Here is a 19,182-nt window from a genome sequence, read left to right as displayed (position 1 = left end):
GCCCTTCTAATTATGAAGCCAAGCAACATTTCTTTATGGCAGGACTTATATTGATATTGATATTTTATTTCTATTGCGCTCATACACAAGTGTTTCAGAGCGCGACAAGGCAAGGGAGGGTAACAGGGGAGAACAAAGCAACAATCTTACTAGGCCCAGTGACATTGAGAACGCTCAAGTGCATGGGAGAGGGGCAGGGGAAAAGTGCATTAAAGGGGGGAGAAGTGGAACGTGCGGAGCAAAGGAGAAACAGATACATACTAATAAATAAACAATAAAGGCAACAGTGATAGTGCAGTCAGCAATTGGCAAGTGCTGGGTTTAAGGCAACAGACAGGGTAGGTCTGATAAGTGCAGGAAGAAAAAGGGGGGGCTGTATGGGTACAGATACAGACCTCAGTACAAGGGGTTGGCCCGGAGGCAGTGTGTGAGGGTGGCAGGGTGAGCAGGTACCTGGGCCTGGAGGACAGATGGTGGCCAGGTGCACAATGCCAAGAGAGAACAGACCAGCAGGGGCGAGGGGGAGCAAATGCAGAAGAAAAGAGGAAGGTCTTGAGGTGCTTCCGAGAAGGTTCTCCTCAAGTTTTAGAGTGGCAGGGAGGCTGTTCCAGAGGGAGGCCTCAGCCGAAGACAGAGATCTACCCCCATGGCTCCTTGTGGAAAGTGGTGCTGTATATCAAACGATATGATTCTCTATTTGTTAAATGTAATATCATATATTTATTACATTATTGTTAACATTAATAATAATCGTGTGCATTCACAGATGCATTACAAAGGCAAGCTTCATTTTATTTAGGATTTGTTTAGTTCTCATAAAGTTTGAGAAAACAATGATGTAAGGCTTAGTTCGCCTTGCCAGAATTTGAACCTGCAACCTCCAGATCACACACAAGCGCTTAACCCGCAAGCTATTCTATCATTTGTAAGACACAGGCAGGGTGCATGTTTGCTAACAGTTGTTAAACGCTATCAAATTGTTCCACAAGACATGACTCCAGCAGCCACCTACATTTGATGACCTGTGGGTAGATCATGATGTTCCTCTCTCCAGTATGCACTAGGGGCTTCGTCTGCCCCCCTGGAAGGAAACCAACGTACATTCCTCGGTTTTTCACAGACTCCAGACTTATGGATCCATTTTCAAGGTTCTTCTCAATTTTAAAATGGCAGTGCTGATCACCAGTGCCCTAGGAATAGAGTTCATGGAGACAGTCAGCTGATGTCTAAGAGTATGCATCTGGAAATCACACAATGGAATATAATTATAATTAAAAGGTAAGTTCATTCTACTTGTATTCATTTTGGTTGGGACCCTCCCACCCCTCAGCATCCCTTTATGAACATCCCATGTGAGTATTGTTGATTATTGTTACCTGCTTATCTGAGTGCCTTTGCACCAGGCAATAGTTCTCATGCAGCTCAGAAGGACACTAGAATATTGCTGCCTTACCTGGAGACCAGCTCACCTAATGTAGCCTCAGTCATAAGAACAAGATTGTGGTAGCTGACTTTGGTCCCTAACCAACCCACCACCAGCATCAATTAAATGGGGCTGCAGACCATGCTTAGCTTCCAGGGGTGAACTGGCCTATAGTGAACTCTGGAGTTTTCCCGGTTGGCCTTTGAGCTTTGGGCCTTTTTTGTGTAGTATTTCCTCATTTTCCCACAGGAAAAGTGTTGAGATTGCTGAAAATGTGCAATATGGGGCCACTATGAACATTATTTCCAGGGCCTCTTTTGGTTCCCAGTCCACCCTTGTTAGCTTCCTTCATGTGGCCGCAATCAGCACAAACGAAGGACAAAGAAATGCACAGATTGGGGTCTTTCATCCTCCAGTAGCTTCTGCCCACATGAAAGCAAGATGGAAGACCTCATAATGCGCATGCTATAACTAATCTATGTGCATTGTGATTAAGCAATACATTGTCACATCCTGGAATGGCCTGCCTCAGATGCCTTTTCCGTTGTTTCCTGCTAAGTCGCGTCTCATCTTGGGGATGGGGAGAGCCTGGGCGAATACACATGCTTACATAGCCCTAAATGTTTTCTGGGCCCAGTGCCAGTGAAAACACCCGACTAGAGATGATCTGATCAGACCTATAGGAGCTGTAGCCATCTGGAGTTGCAAGAGTAAGGGCATGAGTAGCAGTTTCATACGACCATGTCTCCGTTATGGCAAGCAGATCAATAGCAGAGACAACCAGAAGGTCAGCCTACTCAACAGCGTGTTGTATGAATGAGCAAGTGTTGAGCAAGGCAAGCTTCAGTTTCACCAGATTAGATTATGCCAACACATTAGGAGCAGTTGGGCTCCTAAACACAGTGTCAGAATTAAGACATAAGTTAGGCAAAGGAGGCACAGAGGTAATATCTGTTTTTATAGCAACAAAATCGTTAGCTTGTGACATTAATTCCATTAACCCCCTCCCTATGCTACGATCTGGAAGAAAAGATGTAAAATCCTTGACATCATTCTTAGGAAAGGATACAGGGGCAAAGACATTAACGTCGCCTTGCCCTGTCCCAGTAATGGTGTAAAGAGTAGAGACAATTAAGGCCGTGACATCCTCCTTAGGACTTACCGGCAAAGAGACACCAAGGTCGGTGCCCTTAATTGAAATAGTGTCTGCGTCTGTGTTGGGCACCGCTTGACAGATGGAAAAGGAAAATGTATGGAAAGATTATACCCCCGGAATACAAATTGGGTGAGAGCCAAGCTATGGGCAGGTTCTGCAGTTGGACATTCCTGTTAGGAACATTAATGTCCATCTCCAAGGAACGCGCTAGAATATCTGCACTTTGGAAAAGAGTTATTCTCAATAAACTAGTCCCTGACTCCCTTAAAGCGGTCACTTGCATCATTGAGAATATAAAAAAGTAACACAAATATAGTGCGATTTCACACACAAGAAAGTATCAGGGATTCAGTGCAACAAAGAACTTAGGGGGTAATTCATCGAATTTAGCGCACAAGTGGCGCACGCGGCTGGTGCACAGTGTGCGTGTGCGATTGTCTGCGCCAGCCGCGTGCGCTAAAATCCATTTCCGCGCACAGTGTATTCATGGATTTTAGCTACCAAATCCAGCCGTGGCGCACAGTGGCGCAGCGACCCTGCAGCAGCACCAGTTACGCCCCCAAGAACGCCCCTCCCGCAGGGAAAAGCCATCAAAATCCCCAATCCAGCGCAAAGGGCTGCGCTAACCCTGTACCAGTATACATGGCCGCCACACAGCACACAGCAAGCGGGGTACGTGTATTACTGGGGTTCTTGGGAAGTTTCATACGCGATTGGCCCTGTGCGAGTGGGGTACGTGTATTATTGGGGTTCGCGGGAAGTTTCACACGCGATTGGCCCTGTGCAAGTGGGGTATGTGTATTACTGGGGTTCACAGGAAGTTTCACACGTGAAATGCCCTGTGCGAGTGGGGTACGTGTATTACTGGGGTTCGCGGGAAGTTTCACACGCGAAAGGGCCTGTCCAAGTGGGGTACGTGTATTACTGGGGTTCGCGGGAAGTTTCACAGGCAATTGGCCCTGTGCGAGTGGGGTACGTGTATTACTGGGGTTCGCGGGAAGTTTCACACGCAATTGGCCCTGTGCAAGTGTAGTACGTGTATTACTGGGGTTCGTGGGAAGTTTCACACACAAAAGGGCCTGTGCGAGTGGGGTACGTGTATAACTGGGGTTCGCGGGAAGTTTCACTCGCAAAAGGGCCTGTGCGAGTGGGGTACGTGTATTACTGGGGTTCGCGGGAAGTTTTACACGCCATTGGCCCTGTGGCAGTTGGGTACATGTATTACTGGGGTTCGCAGGAAGTTTCACACACGAAAGGCCCTGTGCGAGTGGGTTACGTGTATTACTGGGGTTCGCGGGAAGTTTCACACGCGATTGGCCCTGTGCGAGTGGGGTGCGTGTATTACTGGGGTTCGCAGGAAGTTTCACACGCGAAAGGCCCTGTGCGAGTGGGGTACGTGTATTACTGGGGTTTGCGGGAAGTTTCACACGCGAAAGGCCCTGTGCGAGTGGGGTACGTGTATTACCGGCACAAGACTCCTCACTCCCTGACGAGATGACAACCTGGGAGGGGAGCCACGCCTTGCGTCTCCGGCTGGCGGTGTGATCCCTGCCGCTGTGCTCCACAGCACCCTCTTCGCCCTCTTCATCAGTTGGCGCTGCAGACAGGGAGAGATAGGACACAGGCATCAGGGCACTGTACAATGGACTGATACACACATGACAGTTGCACATGAGTGGCAGTGTCAAACCTCAGACATGGCATCTCAATCCCCAACACACATGTCATTTCAACTCACACACATGAGCAATTCCACAGCCATATCACAACAGCCAGCACCATCCATACACATACAACAGCATGAGCATCCAAAGGTGAGCCAGACATCACATGAAACACAGGGAGTGCAGTAGACATGCACACATGCCACCACACTGCATGTCTACCTCTCCTCCAACTGTTGCAGTGATGAGATCGCCATACATGTCAGATCTGCCATTCAGCCTTCTACATATCAGTGTCACATGCATCCATGTTGCATCACAGTTGCACACTTGTCAAGTACACACACATGCACATGTACACAGTGCAGATACATGCATTAGGAACCACCATACATGCCACAACCATGCCAATGTACATACACAGAAATTCAAACGTGTGCTCCCACACCTGCATTTGTCCAACATGCTTACCAACACATACACCATCAATGTGTCTCACACATGAGAGGACACACATGTTGCAGCCTCACGCCCATGTTTATACACATCCATACATGGCCCTACAAAAACACATGTGCAACCTGCACACTACTGGCACACCACGACACGCACAGCGTCCAATCACTCTGCATGTACACTTACCGCTGGACTCCAGACGGGTCTGCTTCTCAACGATCTGGACGTAGAGCGCTGGGCATATGCGTTCCAGGACCCTCATTTGGTGGTCCGACAGCTGGCCCCGGTTGAGGGTCCTGGACCTGAAGTCCTCCCAGCGATTCTTGACAAGATGTAAGTCGCGGACTGCCACCCCCTCCCGTTGATGGCAGTCACGATGTCCATCCAGATCCTGGTCCGTCCTTCATTGTCGGCGCGCAAACTTCCAAAGAGGGCATCTTACTGCCCCAGGACTTGCTCCACCAGGACACCAACTTCCCTGGCACTGAAGCTGGGGGCCCTCTGCCTCTCTGGCTGGGGGTTGCCAGTGCTGCCAGATGGTGTTGTGCTGGACATGGCAACCCTAGAGGCAGGAGTGGGTGGGCAACTGGGTCCTGGGGCTGGGCTGTGGAGCGATGGAATCCCAGTCGGGAAGTCTTCGGTTCCAGCAGGGGTGTTCACAGCAACTGCAACCCTGGCTGACGTGCAGGCAGCAAATGGCAGGGCACGTGGGCAGCAGGGAGTCAGGCAGCAGCAGATTGCAGGTGAGAACGTGCTCGGGGCTCTGGGGGGCAGTAATTCGGCCTTCTGGGCAGGAGGGTGGTCTTCTGTGTGTTTTCGCGTGGCCAGCTTGATACGGAGTGATTTGGCACGTGAAAAAATTGCACGTCAGCTTGTAATTGGAGGAAAGGCCCTTAGCGCGTAAGCGCGTCTGTGACGTATCGCGCACAGGCATTGCCCTGGCACGGGTTGAAGATCCCATGTGACTTTACATTGCTCCGTACGTGCTTTTCGTGGAGTGCGGGCGTGTGTTTTCCAGCCATTGGGGTTCACACGCTATTACTTCACAGCGGGTGGTGTTGGCTACGCGTTCTTCTACGCACAAGGCAGATGGTGAGTGGTATCCCGCTCGCCCAGGCCCAATCGCGTGTGAAACCTCCCGTGCACCCCAGTAATACACGTACCCCACTGGCACAGGGCCAATCGCGTGTGAAACTTCCCGCGAACCTTAGGAATACACGTACCCCACTCGCACAGGGCCAATCGCGTGTAAAACTTCCCGCGAACCCCAGGAATACATGTACCCCACTCGCACAGGGCCAATCGCGTGTAAAACTTCCCGTGCATCCCCGAAATACGCGCACACGCTATTTTTCACACAGCGGGTGTCCGTGTTTGTCGCGTACCCCTTTTTTTTACGGCCATACTGGCCTACCTGTTGATCGCGTACCTTTGTTTTTGGGCTCCTGGCTGCCACACCATACTACGTGTGTCATTTTTGCACGCACGTTGGCTACTGGGGGGCGCTTGTCTCTTTTTCTTCTTTTTATGGGGTGCCTGTGTGTTGCGTGCACGTCATTTATCCTAGGGGACCACAGTATGGGACATTCATCATAGCTGTATATACGTGCTTTTTGTTTGCGCACACTTTTGTAATGCGCAGGGACGCTACCGCCTGCCTTCGTGTGGCGGACGTGTTTAGGCCTGTGCGTGTCTTTGCCCATGCGCGGGTTTGCCCTATTCGATTCCATGAATACGTGTGGTTCGCGTGCGTGTGGGCGTTCCGTGTACTTCCCAGCAGTACTTCCCCAGTTACGCCTTCTTTTTCACACGTTGTTCCCCATTCTGCGTGTTACGCCCCGTGTCCCGCCCCCTTTTTGGTGTGTGCGCGGACGTTGTGCGCTTTCCCTGTGCGCCTCGCGCATGGCATTTGAGCTGTTGCAATGACGTGGGCGCCCGTATGAGCCACGCTCGGGTTTGGCGCACATCCCAAGGAAAACACACGCAGGGACTTCCATGAAACGCACGTTTGCGCATGCGCCTGTTTTTTCATGCTTGCGCCTGCTGCGTCAAGATTTTTGGCGCACGTTTGTTCTATGAACCGGTTCCCTAATGTTTGGTAAACGCAGGCAGTCCAAACATTGCATCAGAGCGATAAGTGAATAAAAACTAAAACCACTGGGAGTACGATAGCCTTAAACAGCTAAAAAGGAATGTAAAAAACAAGATAAGGTAATCCATAAAAAATCAAGTATCCACCTAGATAGACACAGAAGAGATTTGCAGATAACGACAATTTCAAGTAAAAACAAGGGCGGAAAATGTGATATCGCGTGACAAATGGGGCACTCACAGCACAAACCATTTCTAATCAGAGGAGCCTTGTTGACACACCGGCACTGACGCGGTGTTGTCTGAATGCATATTGGCCCAGTGGAGCAAAGCCTCATGGGTGATATAGTAATAAAAGAGGAAAATAAGCTAAGTTTAAACCTACATGCATGCGGTATGCAGGGAAGCAAATTGAACAGTTCTAAAAGAGATTTAAAGGCTCACTAAAAGATGCCCAGCTGTAAAAAGTAAATAAAAACAGGATAGCTTTACGCTCGCAGCCCTGCCAAAACAAATAGTGCCAAAGTAGAGCACAGTCACATTCAACAAACAGCACTAACCAGCTCTGCCTACATAAATACTGACCCCATGGAGCAAAGCCTCCTGGGTGATTTAGTAACACAAAAGGAAGCTAAATTTAAAACTTAACGTGCGTGTGGTGTGCAAGGAAGCAAATTGACGTCGTTAAAAGAAATACAAACATGATAGCTTTACGCTCACATCCCTGACAAAACAGCCAGTGCCAAAAAAGCGCACAGCCACATTCAGGCAATTGAATCATGATTGATTATTTTGCCTTCACAGAAGATACAATAATATAGGTATGCATACAGTATGCAGTAGACAGGGTTCACTATGAAAAATACATATGTTGAGGAACATATCTTCATATTGCACATTTGTTTAAAAATGTATTATAGCTGCCTGTGAATGCATTGGGCTACACGACCTTTCTGTAGAAAAGGTTGCATGAAAGCCAAACTCACTCAGTAAACTACCGATGATTGGCACCAGTTCTATGAAAGTGTGCACAGCTTCACATTTTGCAAAATTAGTGACTCCTCATGATGTTTTCTTCTTTCTCGTTTACCATTTAAGATGCAACACTCTTTTGTCATTCTCCTCTGCCATACTCCCTATGTTTCTTATCATTAGGTCTACACAAGTCCACAAATTGTAGCCATTAATACAAAAATAATACAGTAAAAAATATGAATACACAATACCTTTAGAATAATCACCAAAAATAATCATAAATCATTGCAATACATGTAGAGAATATATGAACAATAAAATATGAACAAAAAAGTACTAAATCTATATAAAATACAATTGTTAATTAAAATTGAATATCAAGATTAATAAGAAAAAAAAATCAAATGAAATGTTGGTACCACTCCCATCAAATCATCCAAATGTCAATGGGCCTCATTACACGTACGCGGTAAGGGTTTACCGGTACCAGTAAGGGCACCGATACCAGTAAACCCTTACCGCCTTACTACGAGGTCCCTTTGCCGGACCCTACCTCAACGGCTGGTTTTACCAGCCGTTAAGGAGCGGGCCTGCAAAGGGACCTTGGTGCTAATTACGGTACCGCAATTTGCGGTACCGGAATTACCTCCTTCCCCATTCCAATTGAGCCCTATGGGGGCAAAAATGGGAATGGGGAAGTGCCTTGGTGAATGGGGAATTACCGGCCCCGCTCACCTTGGAGTAGGCCGGTAATTCCGCCATCCACCAAGGCGGACACGGTAAAATACCGACGGCAACCATGGCGCTAATAGTTACCGCATACCGTGTAATGAGGCCCAATGTCATAAAAAATATCATAAATATACCTATTGGCATAATTCTCAGAACATATCAATATTCTTGCAATCACAATAAAAAAACAATCCTAAACATTACAATTGTATAAATCAATGAACCTATGCTTATTAAAAGTCCTGAATAAATCTATTAATCATTCCTGGAATTAAATGCTTCTTGACCTAATTACTAAAAATTCCTGCATACCTAGTAATAGAATACGAACCAACGAGGCACTAACAAGTACCAGGATCTCACTGTAAGGTTCCACAGGATGTCACCATAAAGTAACAGACAGCATTTTAGTAAATAAAGCCCAACATAAGCAATCAATGGAGCTGTGAAAGGCTACGTGTTTCGCACCTGTTCGGGACTTGCTCACAAAACAAAGTGCACGACTCTATGCTACTAAAATAGAATAGAAAACCTCACAATTCGATAGACCTAACAAAACAACTAGAATGCTGTGTTGATCCTTCTGACAGTACAGACCACATCCATCTTGAAATGTAATGAAGCACATAAGAATGCATAGTACACAGTAACAAACACTGTATAGTGTTACTTCACAAATACCTCCAAGCCCATGGGAGAAAAGATACAATTAAAAAGTGGTTATGTGTGACAATTATTTAACAACCCAACGACTTTAAAACCTGCAAATATATGACCAACACACAACCCAATCGGTACTATTTCACATAAGAGAGCCATATTTTATGCGATCACACTGAAGACAAAAAATATATAAAGCATGAGATATGAATGTTTTCCGTCAATTACAGCACCCACCCTTTTCACATGCCTTGCATTATGCAAATGTATCTTTCCTTTCTGCATCTTCAGCCCAACGGAGCTTTCTTCCCTCTGCCTCCCAGCCCCTCCATCGCGCCTGGACTTTCCTTTCATGATGCGCATTGCTGGGGGTAAGGATTTAAACAATTTGCGTGAGAAATCGCTGCTTTGGCGAGCGACCCCGTTTTATGCCTGGAACCTGCACTGTTAATCGTGCTGCACCTGTGTTGGCTTTTGTTACCAGCATGGTGCATCAATATCATAATGCACTTGGACCTTTTGTATTTAATACTGAAAATGTGCTGTGCCACCATGCCTTGTTGGGCCATTTCTAGATGGCCGTGTTCCACGTTGTTTGCTGACTTGTTTTTGTTCTTGGTGTGGGCCAGCCCCTGTCTCCTCTCCTATTGGCTGCCTTGGCCCCTTAAGCCAATGGCAGCAACTGGGAGACGGGAGCCGGCCACACCATTGAAGGCCCACTTCTAAGGCCCTGTCTACCCCTGTCCGCCACGGTATGCCCACCCTGCCCCCGCAAGTGTGTTTGAGTCCCCCCTACCCCCACTAGTGTGTTTGAGTCCCTCGGCCCCCCGCTAGTGTGTTTGAGTCCCCCTGCCCCTGCTATTGTGTTTGAGTTCCCCCTGCCCCGCTAGAGTGTTTGAGTCCCCCCTGCCCCTGCTGGTGGGTTTGAGTCCCCCCTGCCCTCGCTAGTTTGTTTGAGGCCACCTGGCCCCTCTCTAGTGTCTTTGAGTCCCCCCCTGTGCCCCCTGCTAGTGTGTTTCAGTCCCCCTGCCCCTGCTATTGTGTTTGAGTTCCCCCTGCCCCGCTAGAGTGTTTGAGTCCCCCCTACCCCTGCTGGTGGGTTTGAGTCCCCCCTGCCCCCGCTAGTGTGCTTGAGTCACCCCTGCCCCCCGCTAGTGTGTTTGCATCCACCTGCCCCCTGCTAGTGTGTTTGAGTCCCCCAGCCCCCTGCTAGTGTGTTTGAGTCCCCCCTGCACCTGATAGTGTGTTTGAGTCCCCCCTGCCCCCGCTAGTGTGTTTGAGTCCCCCTTGCCCGAGTGTGTCTGTGTGCTCCCCCCTCTCTCCCCCTTGCCCCCTTTTGTGTCCCATGCCCCCTCACACTTCCCCTGCCCCTGAGTATGTCTAGGTGCCTCTAAAGTCTGGTACTACCCCAATTGCCATCAGACATAGTAATCGTAGTCACCTGTCCTGCAGCCACCTGCCCCCTCCTGTCCTGCCCTGCCCTTCACTGCTATCTGCCCCCTTGTCCCCCTTCTGTCTTCACCCCTTCCCTCCCCCACTTCCCTCTGTGACTGTTCTCGGGGCCCCTCTTCCACCTCATTGTCTCTATTCCCTGACCTGTGCCCCTTCCCACTTCCTTTATTTTTCTTTAGCACTTACTCCTATCATTGTCTCTTGACATTGACAGCAGCTTGTCCATCTTCCTCTTTTTCCCTCCTTGTCTTCCCTTCCTCTCCCCTCCTTGTACTATTCTGAATTGTCATCTGACCTTTTGTTTAGCTGTGTGTTTGTACCTCTCCTTCCCTGTAAACTCTACCCCTCCCCCCGCCTTCTGTATACTCATGCACTGCATCAATTGCCGTCAAGCATTGTAATGTTACTGCTAGTTTGTCTCCTTTTCCCGTCCCCTCTTCTCCCTTACTTTTCCTTGCACTTGCACTATCTGAAATGTCCTCAGGCTGATTATGATAGTTATTTTTCTCATTCTTAATTGCTTTCAAGGACTTGTAAGAATGTAACTGTATTCTCTCATATTCCCTCCCTACTTGAAGCGCTTTGAAACACTGTGTGTATAGGCGCTTTACAAATAAACAATCAATTCAAAACAATCAATTCAATTCAAGCACAGTGCATGATATATATTATACAAAAAAACTGCAAGATCAAATCAGATGTTTTAAAGTGCAAGTGCACATTAAAAATATAGACAGCCCAAAAAATACTAATTCTGTCCTGCAACAAAACCATGCTTCTTGAAAATTCTAGATCTGAAGTCAACACATTTTACAGTGATCGCTGTAGTGGAAATTCGTAAAGTGCATAGTGCCTGAAAATGCATTCAGATTAATTTATGATTAATAACCCATATAAAAGTTAATAAAGTGCTCAGTGCACTCGAAACAACGAATATTTCATATATAAAATCACACAACACCAAACTGCATGCAACACACAACAAATAATACACTGGATGCAAGACTTTTATCATCAATAATGCACAATATACATAATGACAATCAAATCAGAAAATAGAACTGTATCCAGGAATGTATTCAACTGTCAACAAAAGCATACAACTCTTCATCAATGTTAAGACCATTGGGAGTCTTGGTTTCAAAATACACAATCATTCTGGTTTCCAATTATTGCTCCTCGAGGATGCAGTGGAACATGAGCAGCTCCAAAGAAGGTCGAACAATCCAAAGACCCACTGCGGGTCTCATGGAAATGGTTAGCTACTGGATAAGTATAATCTGCATTTCTCATGGCACTAAGACTTTGTAAAATCCTCAAGTTCAATTTAAAAGTGGTGCTGCCCACATACCACTCTTGACAAGGTTTATGCACGTGCTTTATGCATGATTGCCACATACTTTGCCTTTCAACTTCTCTGCATGCCCCTCCTTGCTTGCAACCAGCAGAAAACCCGTGCTGGCCACCTGATGCCTAACTTTCACAGAATTCGCCATTTGAACACATGAGGTGTTCACTTTTCAAAGATGGCCGCCCATGTCCCAGGCCCGATGTGCCTTTGCTGATACACACAGGAGAGAAGAGCCTCCTGCTGATTGGCCCCTGCTCTGCCTACCACAGCCTATCGGAAGCCAGCAGGCGTGAGCCGGCCCTTCCAGGAAAGGCCCTGAGGGTAAGGCCCAACAACTGTCTAGAGACTGTCCTGAGCTGGCCAGAGCCCAGGGCCATACCCCCTGCTTGTTTTGAGGCAGTGAGTAACTTATATTTGCCTTAAGCTGTACTACCTGCTCCCTTGCACCTTATCCTCTCAAACAGCTCTCCGTATTGCCTTTCTAGCACCGGTCTTGTGCTGCAGTCACTGCATTGGACGTTAAGGCTGCTTAAACTTCCACAACAGTGCGCCACCCTAGTCTGCCCTATGTTCTCCACATCCTGATGGGCACCCTTACTATGCTCACCATGCCCTCTCATCCTTTGGCAAATTACATTGTTGTGTTCTTTGTTCATACATTTTGAACTTGTGTCCCATTGCATTCTAACTTAGTGCCTTTTTGGCTCCTCCTGCTGAATTTGAATCTAGGTACCCATGATTCATGCATTTGATTCTGTGTCCCATTGCATTTTCATTTAGTGCCTTTTGGCTCCTCCTGCAAAATTCAAATCTAGGTACCCATGATTCATGCATTTGATTCTGTGTCCCATTGCATTTTCATTTAGTGCCTTTGACTCCTCCTGCAAAATTCGAATCTAGGTACCCATGATTCATGCATTTGATTCTGTGTCCCATTGCAGTTTCATTTAGTGCCTTTTGGCTCCTCCTGCAAAATTCAAATCTAGGTTCCCATGATTCATGCATTTGAATTTGTGTCCCAGTGCATTTTTAATGCATCGATTCATGCCACCCACCTCAAGATGTGATCTAGACTTGCACCCCTGATAAGTGCCATAGCTGTGTCCACATATTAGGCCCTTAGTTTTTCTTGGTGCTACCTATACCCAGGTCTTCATGGTTCACCTTACCCTGACATCCTAAGCCCTTGCCTTCTCTGCCTCACTACGCTGATGTGCACTACTGTGCCCAGAAGTCTGCTGCATTAAGCCTATACTCTTGCACTATCAGTCCACTCTGCACTACTGCCTTATGAATCCCCTATGGGGCTGCCTATTCTGTGTACTCATAGCCAAAGTTGAATCTGCCTACCTTTTGCACCTAGACATCAGTTCCACTTAAGCTACCTATAGCTGTCTATAGTACCTTACTACAATTGGGAGTCACACCGTGCTATCCCCTCGCCCAGCCAACATCTTGGGCTACCTGCAAGCTTATTGTGTTGTGCCTTATGGTCGATAACGGACCACTTTGACTGTGTTATGCCTTATGGTCGCTAACGGACCACCTTGATTGTGTTGTGTCTTATGGTCGATAACGGACCACTTTGACTGTGTTGTGCCTTATGGTCGATAACGGACTACTTTGATTGTGTTGTGTCTTATGGTCGCTAACGGACCACTTTGATTGTGTTGTGCCCTACTGTCATTAACAGACCATGCATTCTAGCTCATATTGTGTTTCTTGAATATCATGCCCTATATCACTAGGTGCATCCCTGGCTTCAACTAGCCACCCGCATTCTACATTACGTCACCCTAGCCAGACATCCTAGCAAAGTAAGGAAGTAAATTGTACCAGTTAACCACACCAACTACCATGTGCAGAAACCTGACCTCCCTGACTCTCTTAGCTACAATCATGGCCTTTGCTACCTACAACACTCGTCCCCCCACAGACAGAAACCTGAGACTCAGGGCAAGACTACCTTGCATATACGAACCCAAAAGAAACAGTACAAACAATACTGCTAGATCCCCATCTATACAGACACACATGGTTAAGCAAACCCAAGCTACGACACCTTTAACTCCAACCACAACTCCTACTCACCTTCACAAAAAGAAACGCCGGAGTCAAAATAAGCACACAAATAAACTTGCAAGCCATCCTATTCCTAAGAATACCCTATCACTTACTGGATCCCTTATCAATGCCAGATCCATGGTAGCCCATGCAACTGAAATTGCTGACATACTAAACAACAGTAGCATCGACTTCCTTGCGTAACAGAAACCTGGCTTCATGAGGCAGCAGGACCTGCACTGATGTTAGCCGTACCTGACAATTCCCAGATCCATAGAGTAGACAGACCCAATGCTAAAGGTGGTGGCCTAGCAATTATCGCGAAAACCACTTTGCCTATTAGACTCACCACCTCACCTCCCTGTGCTTCCTGCGAAGTACTCTCAGCCAAATTGCAACTTTCCAATAACCGCACGCTAACCATTCACCTGATCTACAGGCCCCCAGGTCCCTTGGGAACCTTTGAAGATGACCTTACCACCCTCATAGCGAACAATACCCAAAATCATTCGCAAACGCTGTTACTGGGCGACTTTAACATCGGCTTTAATGAGCCAGACAACAAACATGCCCTCTCTATAACAGCTATCCTAAATGACCAAGGCCTTACCCAAAAAGTCCTCTCCCCCACTCATGCTAAAGGCAGAACCCTTGACTGGGTATCTGAACTTAACTGCAACATAGTCATTACTGACATCACCCCTCAACCATGGACTGACTACTACCTAATAAATTTCACTGCCACACTTGACCTCCCCAGCCCTAAAATTATCAAAATGATACCACCACTCCCCACCAGAAGTAAAAAAGACATTACTTCAGAAAAACTCATCCCCCTCCTCCTGCCTACTATCAACGGCCTGAAGGACAACACTGACCCAGACATACTAGTAGACACCTTTAATAAAGCTATGTCTCATGCACTAGATACTATTGCACCTACAAAACTACGCAAAGCTAAGCAAGAAGCCCACCTCAATGCCTGGTTCACCCCCCAGCTTAAGGACCTTAGAAAGCAGAAACGAAAACTCCAAACTATCTGGCGCAATTCGCCTACCAACGACAACAAAGCTAAGCTCACCCAACTTACCAAACATTACAAGTCAGAAATTATCAATACAAAAAAAAACGTATTCAATGATAGAATTACCAATGCCAAATCAAATACCAAGGAACTTTTTGCCATCCTCTGGGAAATGGAATCCCCTATCCAACCAACTGACACGGACCCCAAGGACAAGACATGGTGCACTAATATACAGAATGCCCTATCGAACAAAATCCCCACCCTCCAACTTAAAATAATTAATAAAAAAGACACCCTCTCTCCTACCAATCAACAAGCGCCTCTAGTGACTGAACCCAATACTATCTCCCCTTTTAGCTTTAAACCTATCTCCATCATCGACACTGAAAAGGCTATCCTCTCACTGAAGCCCTCCAACTGTAAGGGCGACAGCTGCCCAGCTCAAATAATAAAGGACGCTGCCAGAGATTTAGCCCCATTCATCTCAAAGCTCATTAAGTCATCCTTCAAATCCAACACAGTGCCAGCTAACCTAAAAGAATCCTGGGTCCTCCCCCTTCTTAAAAAACAAACCCTCGATCCATCCATCCCGACCAACTATAGGCCTATCACCACGGTACCCTTCCTACTAAAAATTATCGATAGAGTAGCCTATCTCCAAATTCAAGATTATTTAGAAGCCAATCATCTACTAGGCTCGCGCCAATCGGGCTTCCGCCCTCTCCATGGCACTGAAACAGCCCTGATAGACCTTAAAACTAAAATGGAGGAATTCAAGGATAATGGGAAAACAGCGCTGCTACTTTTACTGGACTTGTCAGCAGCTTTTGATCTGGTGGATCATGCAGTCTTATGCAACCACCTCAAGCTCGCTGCCAATTTCACAGGAGAAGCTATAGCATGGGTCCAATCCTTTCTAGCCAACCGGACCATGAGAGTGTTTTCCACCTCCACCTGTGCCGATCCCATCCAAATTACATGTGGAGTCCCACAGGGCTCCTGTGTCTCACCCACCATGTACAACATTTTCACCAAGCCATTGTTCGACAAGTTGGACAGACTGGGCATCACCTACACTAATTACGCAGATGACACCCAGATCCTCATACCCCTTTCGGGCAACTATGGAGTGGACCTAACTTTGGTGAATAAAATCTACATCCTCATTCAGGCATGGATGGCCACCCATGGCCTCTGCCTGAACGACGATAAAACTGAAATCTTGCTACTCGGATCAGACATAACCTATCTAAACTCACACCGGACCATGCCTCATTTAACATCGATAATAACACTATCAAGGTTATGCGAGAGTTTAAAACCCTAGGTTTTTACCTCGACTCAGCTCTCACCCTCAAAAAGCAAGTCAACTCCCTCGCCTCAACTACCACTTACACGTGTAAACTCATCTGTGCTGCCAGACCCTTCCTGTCCAGCGCCAGCTGCCTCACCTTGGCCAATGCCGTTGTCATGTCCAGACTGGACTATTGCAACGCCTTATACTCAGGTGCAAATAAGTCGGTCACTGACAAACTCCAGAGATTACAAAATAACACTCTCAGAGCAGCTTTGAACATCCCACGCAGAGAGCATATCTCCAAACACCGGACCGAGGCCCACTGGCTAAAGATAAAGGACAGAATCCTCCTTAAAACCATTTCCCTCACTTCCAAATGCCTCAACAATCAAGCACCCCCCTACCTAGCGGAAAGAATCAATTGGAGACCCTCTAACCGACTGACGAGATCTGCCAACACCTTCTTACTTGAAGTCCCTAGATTCAAGTATACCACGGCAGGTGGATCTAGCTTCCCAGTTAGAGCTGCACAATCATGGAACACACTCCCTTCTGATCTTAGACGCCCTCTACCCTACACTAGATTTAGATCTTACGCTCTCAAATGGCTGCACAACAACGATATATAACGATTTTCACCCTTACCTAGCGGAAAACGTTATACACCTGTTAAGACGATATTCTTATGCGCTTAACCCATCTTATCCTATATGTATTGTATCACCTTGTATCATTTGTTGTAAGTGACCACTGTTTTTGTAATAACCTGTGTCAGGCACTGTAACTAAGTTTCGAGTCTATTTGTATTGTTGCGCCCAGCTGCCCACGGGCTTGGAGCACATTACCAAATAAACAAACAAACAAACAAGGACAAGAGAGGCCATAAACCACATATTTTGTGTCACAAGTAGAATGATAGCTTATTTTACAAGAAATACCTAAAACAGGATGGGAAAAAGAGGTTAAAGACAGGGCAAAAGTACAGGCCATGTGCATTCTCTAAATTTGTAGAAGCCATTCCGCAGTAACTTAAGGCAGCGAGGAAAAAGAGAGGCAGTTTGAACAGGTTTCCCTGCTAGTCCAGTGTTATTTTGCTTTCTACAGTGTGGAGGTGGTGTGTAAATCATAAAACCTGCAAGACCCGTGCAGCGGCGTGGATAGACATAAGCAAAGCAGTTTGTGCAGTTCAAGCAGACAAACTGACTCACTGGTAGTTCTCCTTCAATTTCATTGCCCATCTTCCTACACTTGCCTGTATTATATTGTGCAAATGTTTTCCCTGATTGAACGGGGTAGAGGGACGGCGGTGGAAGGAATTGGGCGGGTAGCTGGTGGCGAGGGATCCATTGAACTCAACTAATTCCCTCGATCTTCAAATTGGACCCTTGTGCTAAGTCTGCGGGTCCTCAGATATTTGGGTATGAACAGCGAGCAGAGTCAGTAGAACTTGTTCTACCTTTCGTTCGGGGACTGCGGGCCAATGTGCTTTTGAGACCACCATTATTCTTCCCTTTTGCTGAGGACTGTGGGCTAATTAGAGCCTTTGAGCCGGTTCTTTTTCTGTTGGGAAAACCTGAATCCTGCTACATATGTCTTTGTTACTGCTGTCTGTGGGCCCTAGTGCCGTTGAACCGGTAAAAACTCACCTGAGATATCCACAAGCTTTCAATACATTTGAGATTGTGGGCTAATGGTAAGCCTTTGACCCAGTAATTACCGGTTCTTTAAATACTGGAATTGTGGTGCTTACATCCTTGTTGCCAGTGACTGCGGGCTGCAGAGCCTTTGAGCCAGCTAAAGTTTCCTTTAAATACCCTTGTGTTAATCAGATCCATGTGTGCTTAATACTTTGGTGCATAGCACGGTCAATTGGTGACCATTAACTTTACTCATGTGATACCTAGAACTTGACTCGTTCTAACACATTTTTCTGTGGATAAAGCCTGAGCCAGTGATCCAGGGTATAAACAGGAGTAAGTGTTGGTTCATTGCATAGGGTATTAGAGCCCATTATAACAGCTTCGAGGCCCCCACATTGAAGGAGGGGGGTGATTGGACCATAACAAAAGCAATAATTCTCAGGGGCACTATGTCTCGGAATCATTATCTGAGAAGTGGCCTCTTGGACGATGATATGAGGGCTCCGGAACTGGATGAGCCAGCCTCGGTAAATTGATCTCTGAGGAGCCAGCTCAAAGCTCCGGTGTATTCACAAAAAACATCTAAAACGGGTCTACCACATTTAGTGAATGTTATTCAGCAGCCCACAATATCTAGTCTAATTGAGCAGGCAGCAACTAGGGAAGCTGCTATCTCATCCTCCAATACAAAAAAAATGAAACCGTCTGTACCTTACTGCATAAACGATTCACATCTACCCTCAACGTCTGGTGTAGATAAGCAGAAATATCTCTTCTCTCAATGTTCTCACATCGAGGGTGGAGCAGAGAAAGGCATTGGAATATACTTTGACAGCCACTACAATCAGGAAAGCCATCACAGAATACTTCCCGAAAAGGAGAAGTTGTAGTTTGGGAGAAGTGGGAGCGTCATAAAGGGGTGTTCCAATGGGGCAAAGCTGCCCATTGTAAAACAACTATACAATGCCCCCAACCCTCCTTTGAGGGATCTGCATCATCCTAAGAACAAACAGACCTCATCCCTGCCGGGTCTCTCCCTGAGCCCCATAATAGTATACTCAATGGTCTTCCATGGGGATCGTCAGATACCCAGTTTGATCGTGGGAAATGCCACACAGGAAGTGGTCGAGTACTTATGTGAATCCCCCATGGAAATTGGTAATGGGACTCATACAGCTTTAAATTGTGTTTTGA

At 46.8% G+C, this 19,182-nt stretch overlaps 1 protein-coding gene across 1 annotated transcript in view; it reads right to left on the bottom strand.

Annotated features, from left to right (window-relative positions):
- RP1 (RP1 axonemal microtubule associated) overlaps window positions 1-19,182 on the bottom strand; it is an 809,829-nt gene that overhangs the window by 82,336 nt on the left and 708,311 nt on the right. The window contains exon 16 of the mRNA XM_069621057.1: window positions 1,013-1,190. Coding sequence (XP_069477158.1) covers window positions 1,013-1,190 — 178 coding nt within the window. The remainder of the gene's footprint in view (window positions 1-1,012; window positions 1,191-19,182) is intronic.

This window comes from Ambystoma mexicanum, chromosome 5q, assembly GCF_040938575.1.
Source record: "Ambystoma mexicanum isolate Mex_15411 chromosome 5q, UKY_AmexF1_1, whole genome shotgun sequence".
In the NCBI taxonomy this organism is placed as follows: domain Eukaryota; kingdom Metazoa; phylum Chordata; class Amphibia; order Caudata; family Ambystomatidae; genus Ambystoma; species Ambystoma mexicanum.
Note: the sequence above shows the minus strand (reverse complement) of the source record. Positions and strands in the feature narration are given on the sequence as shown.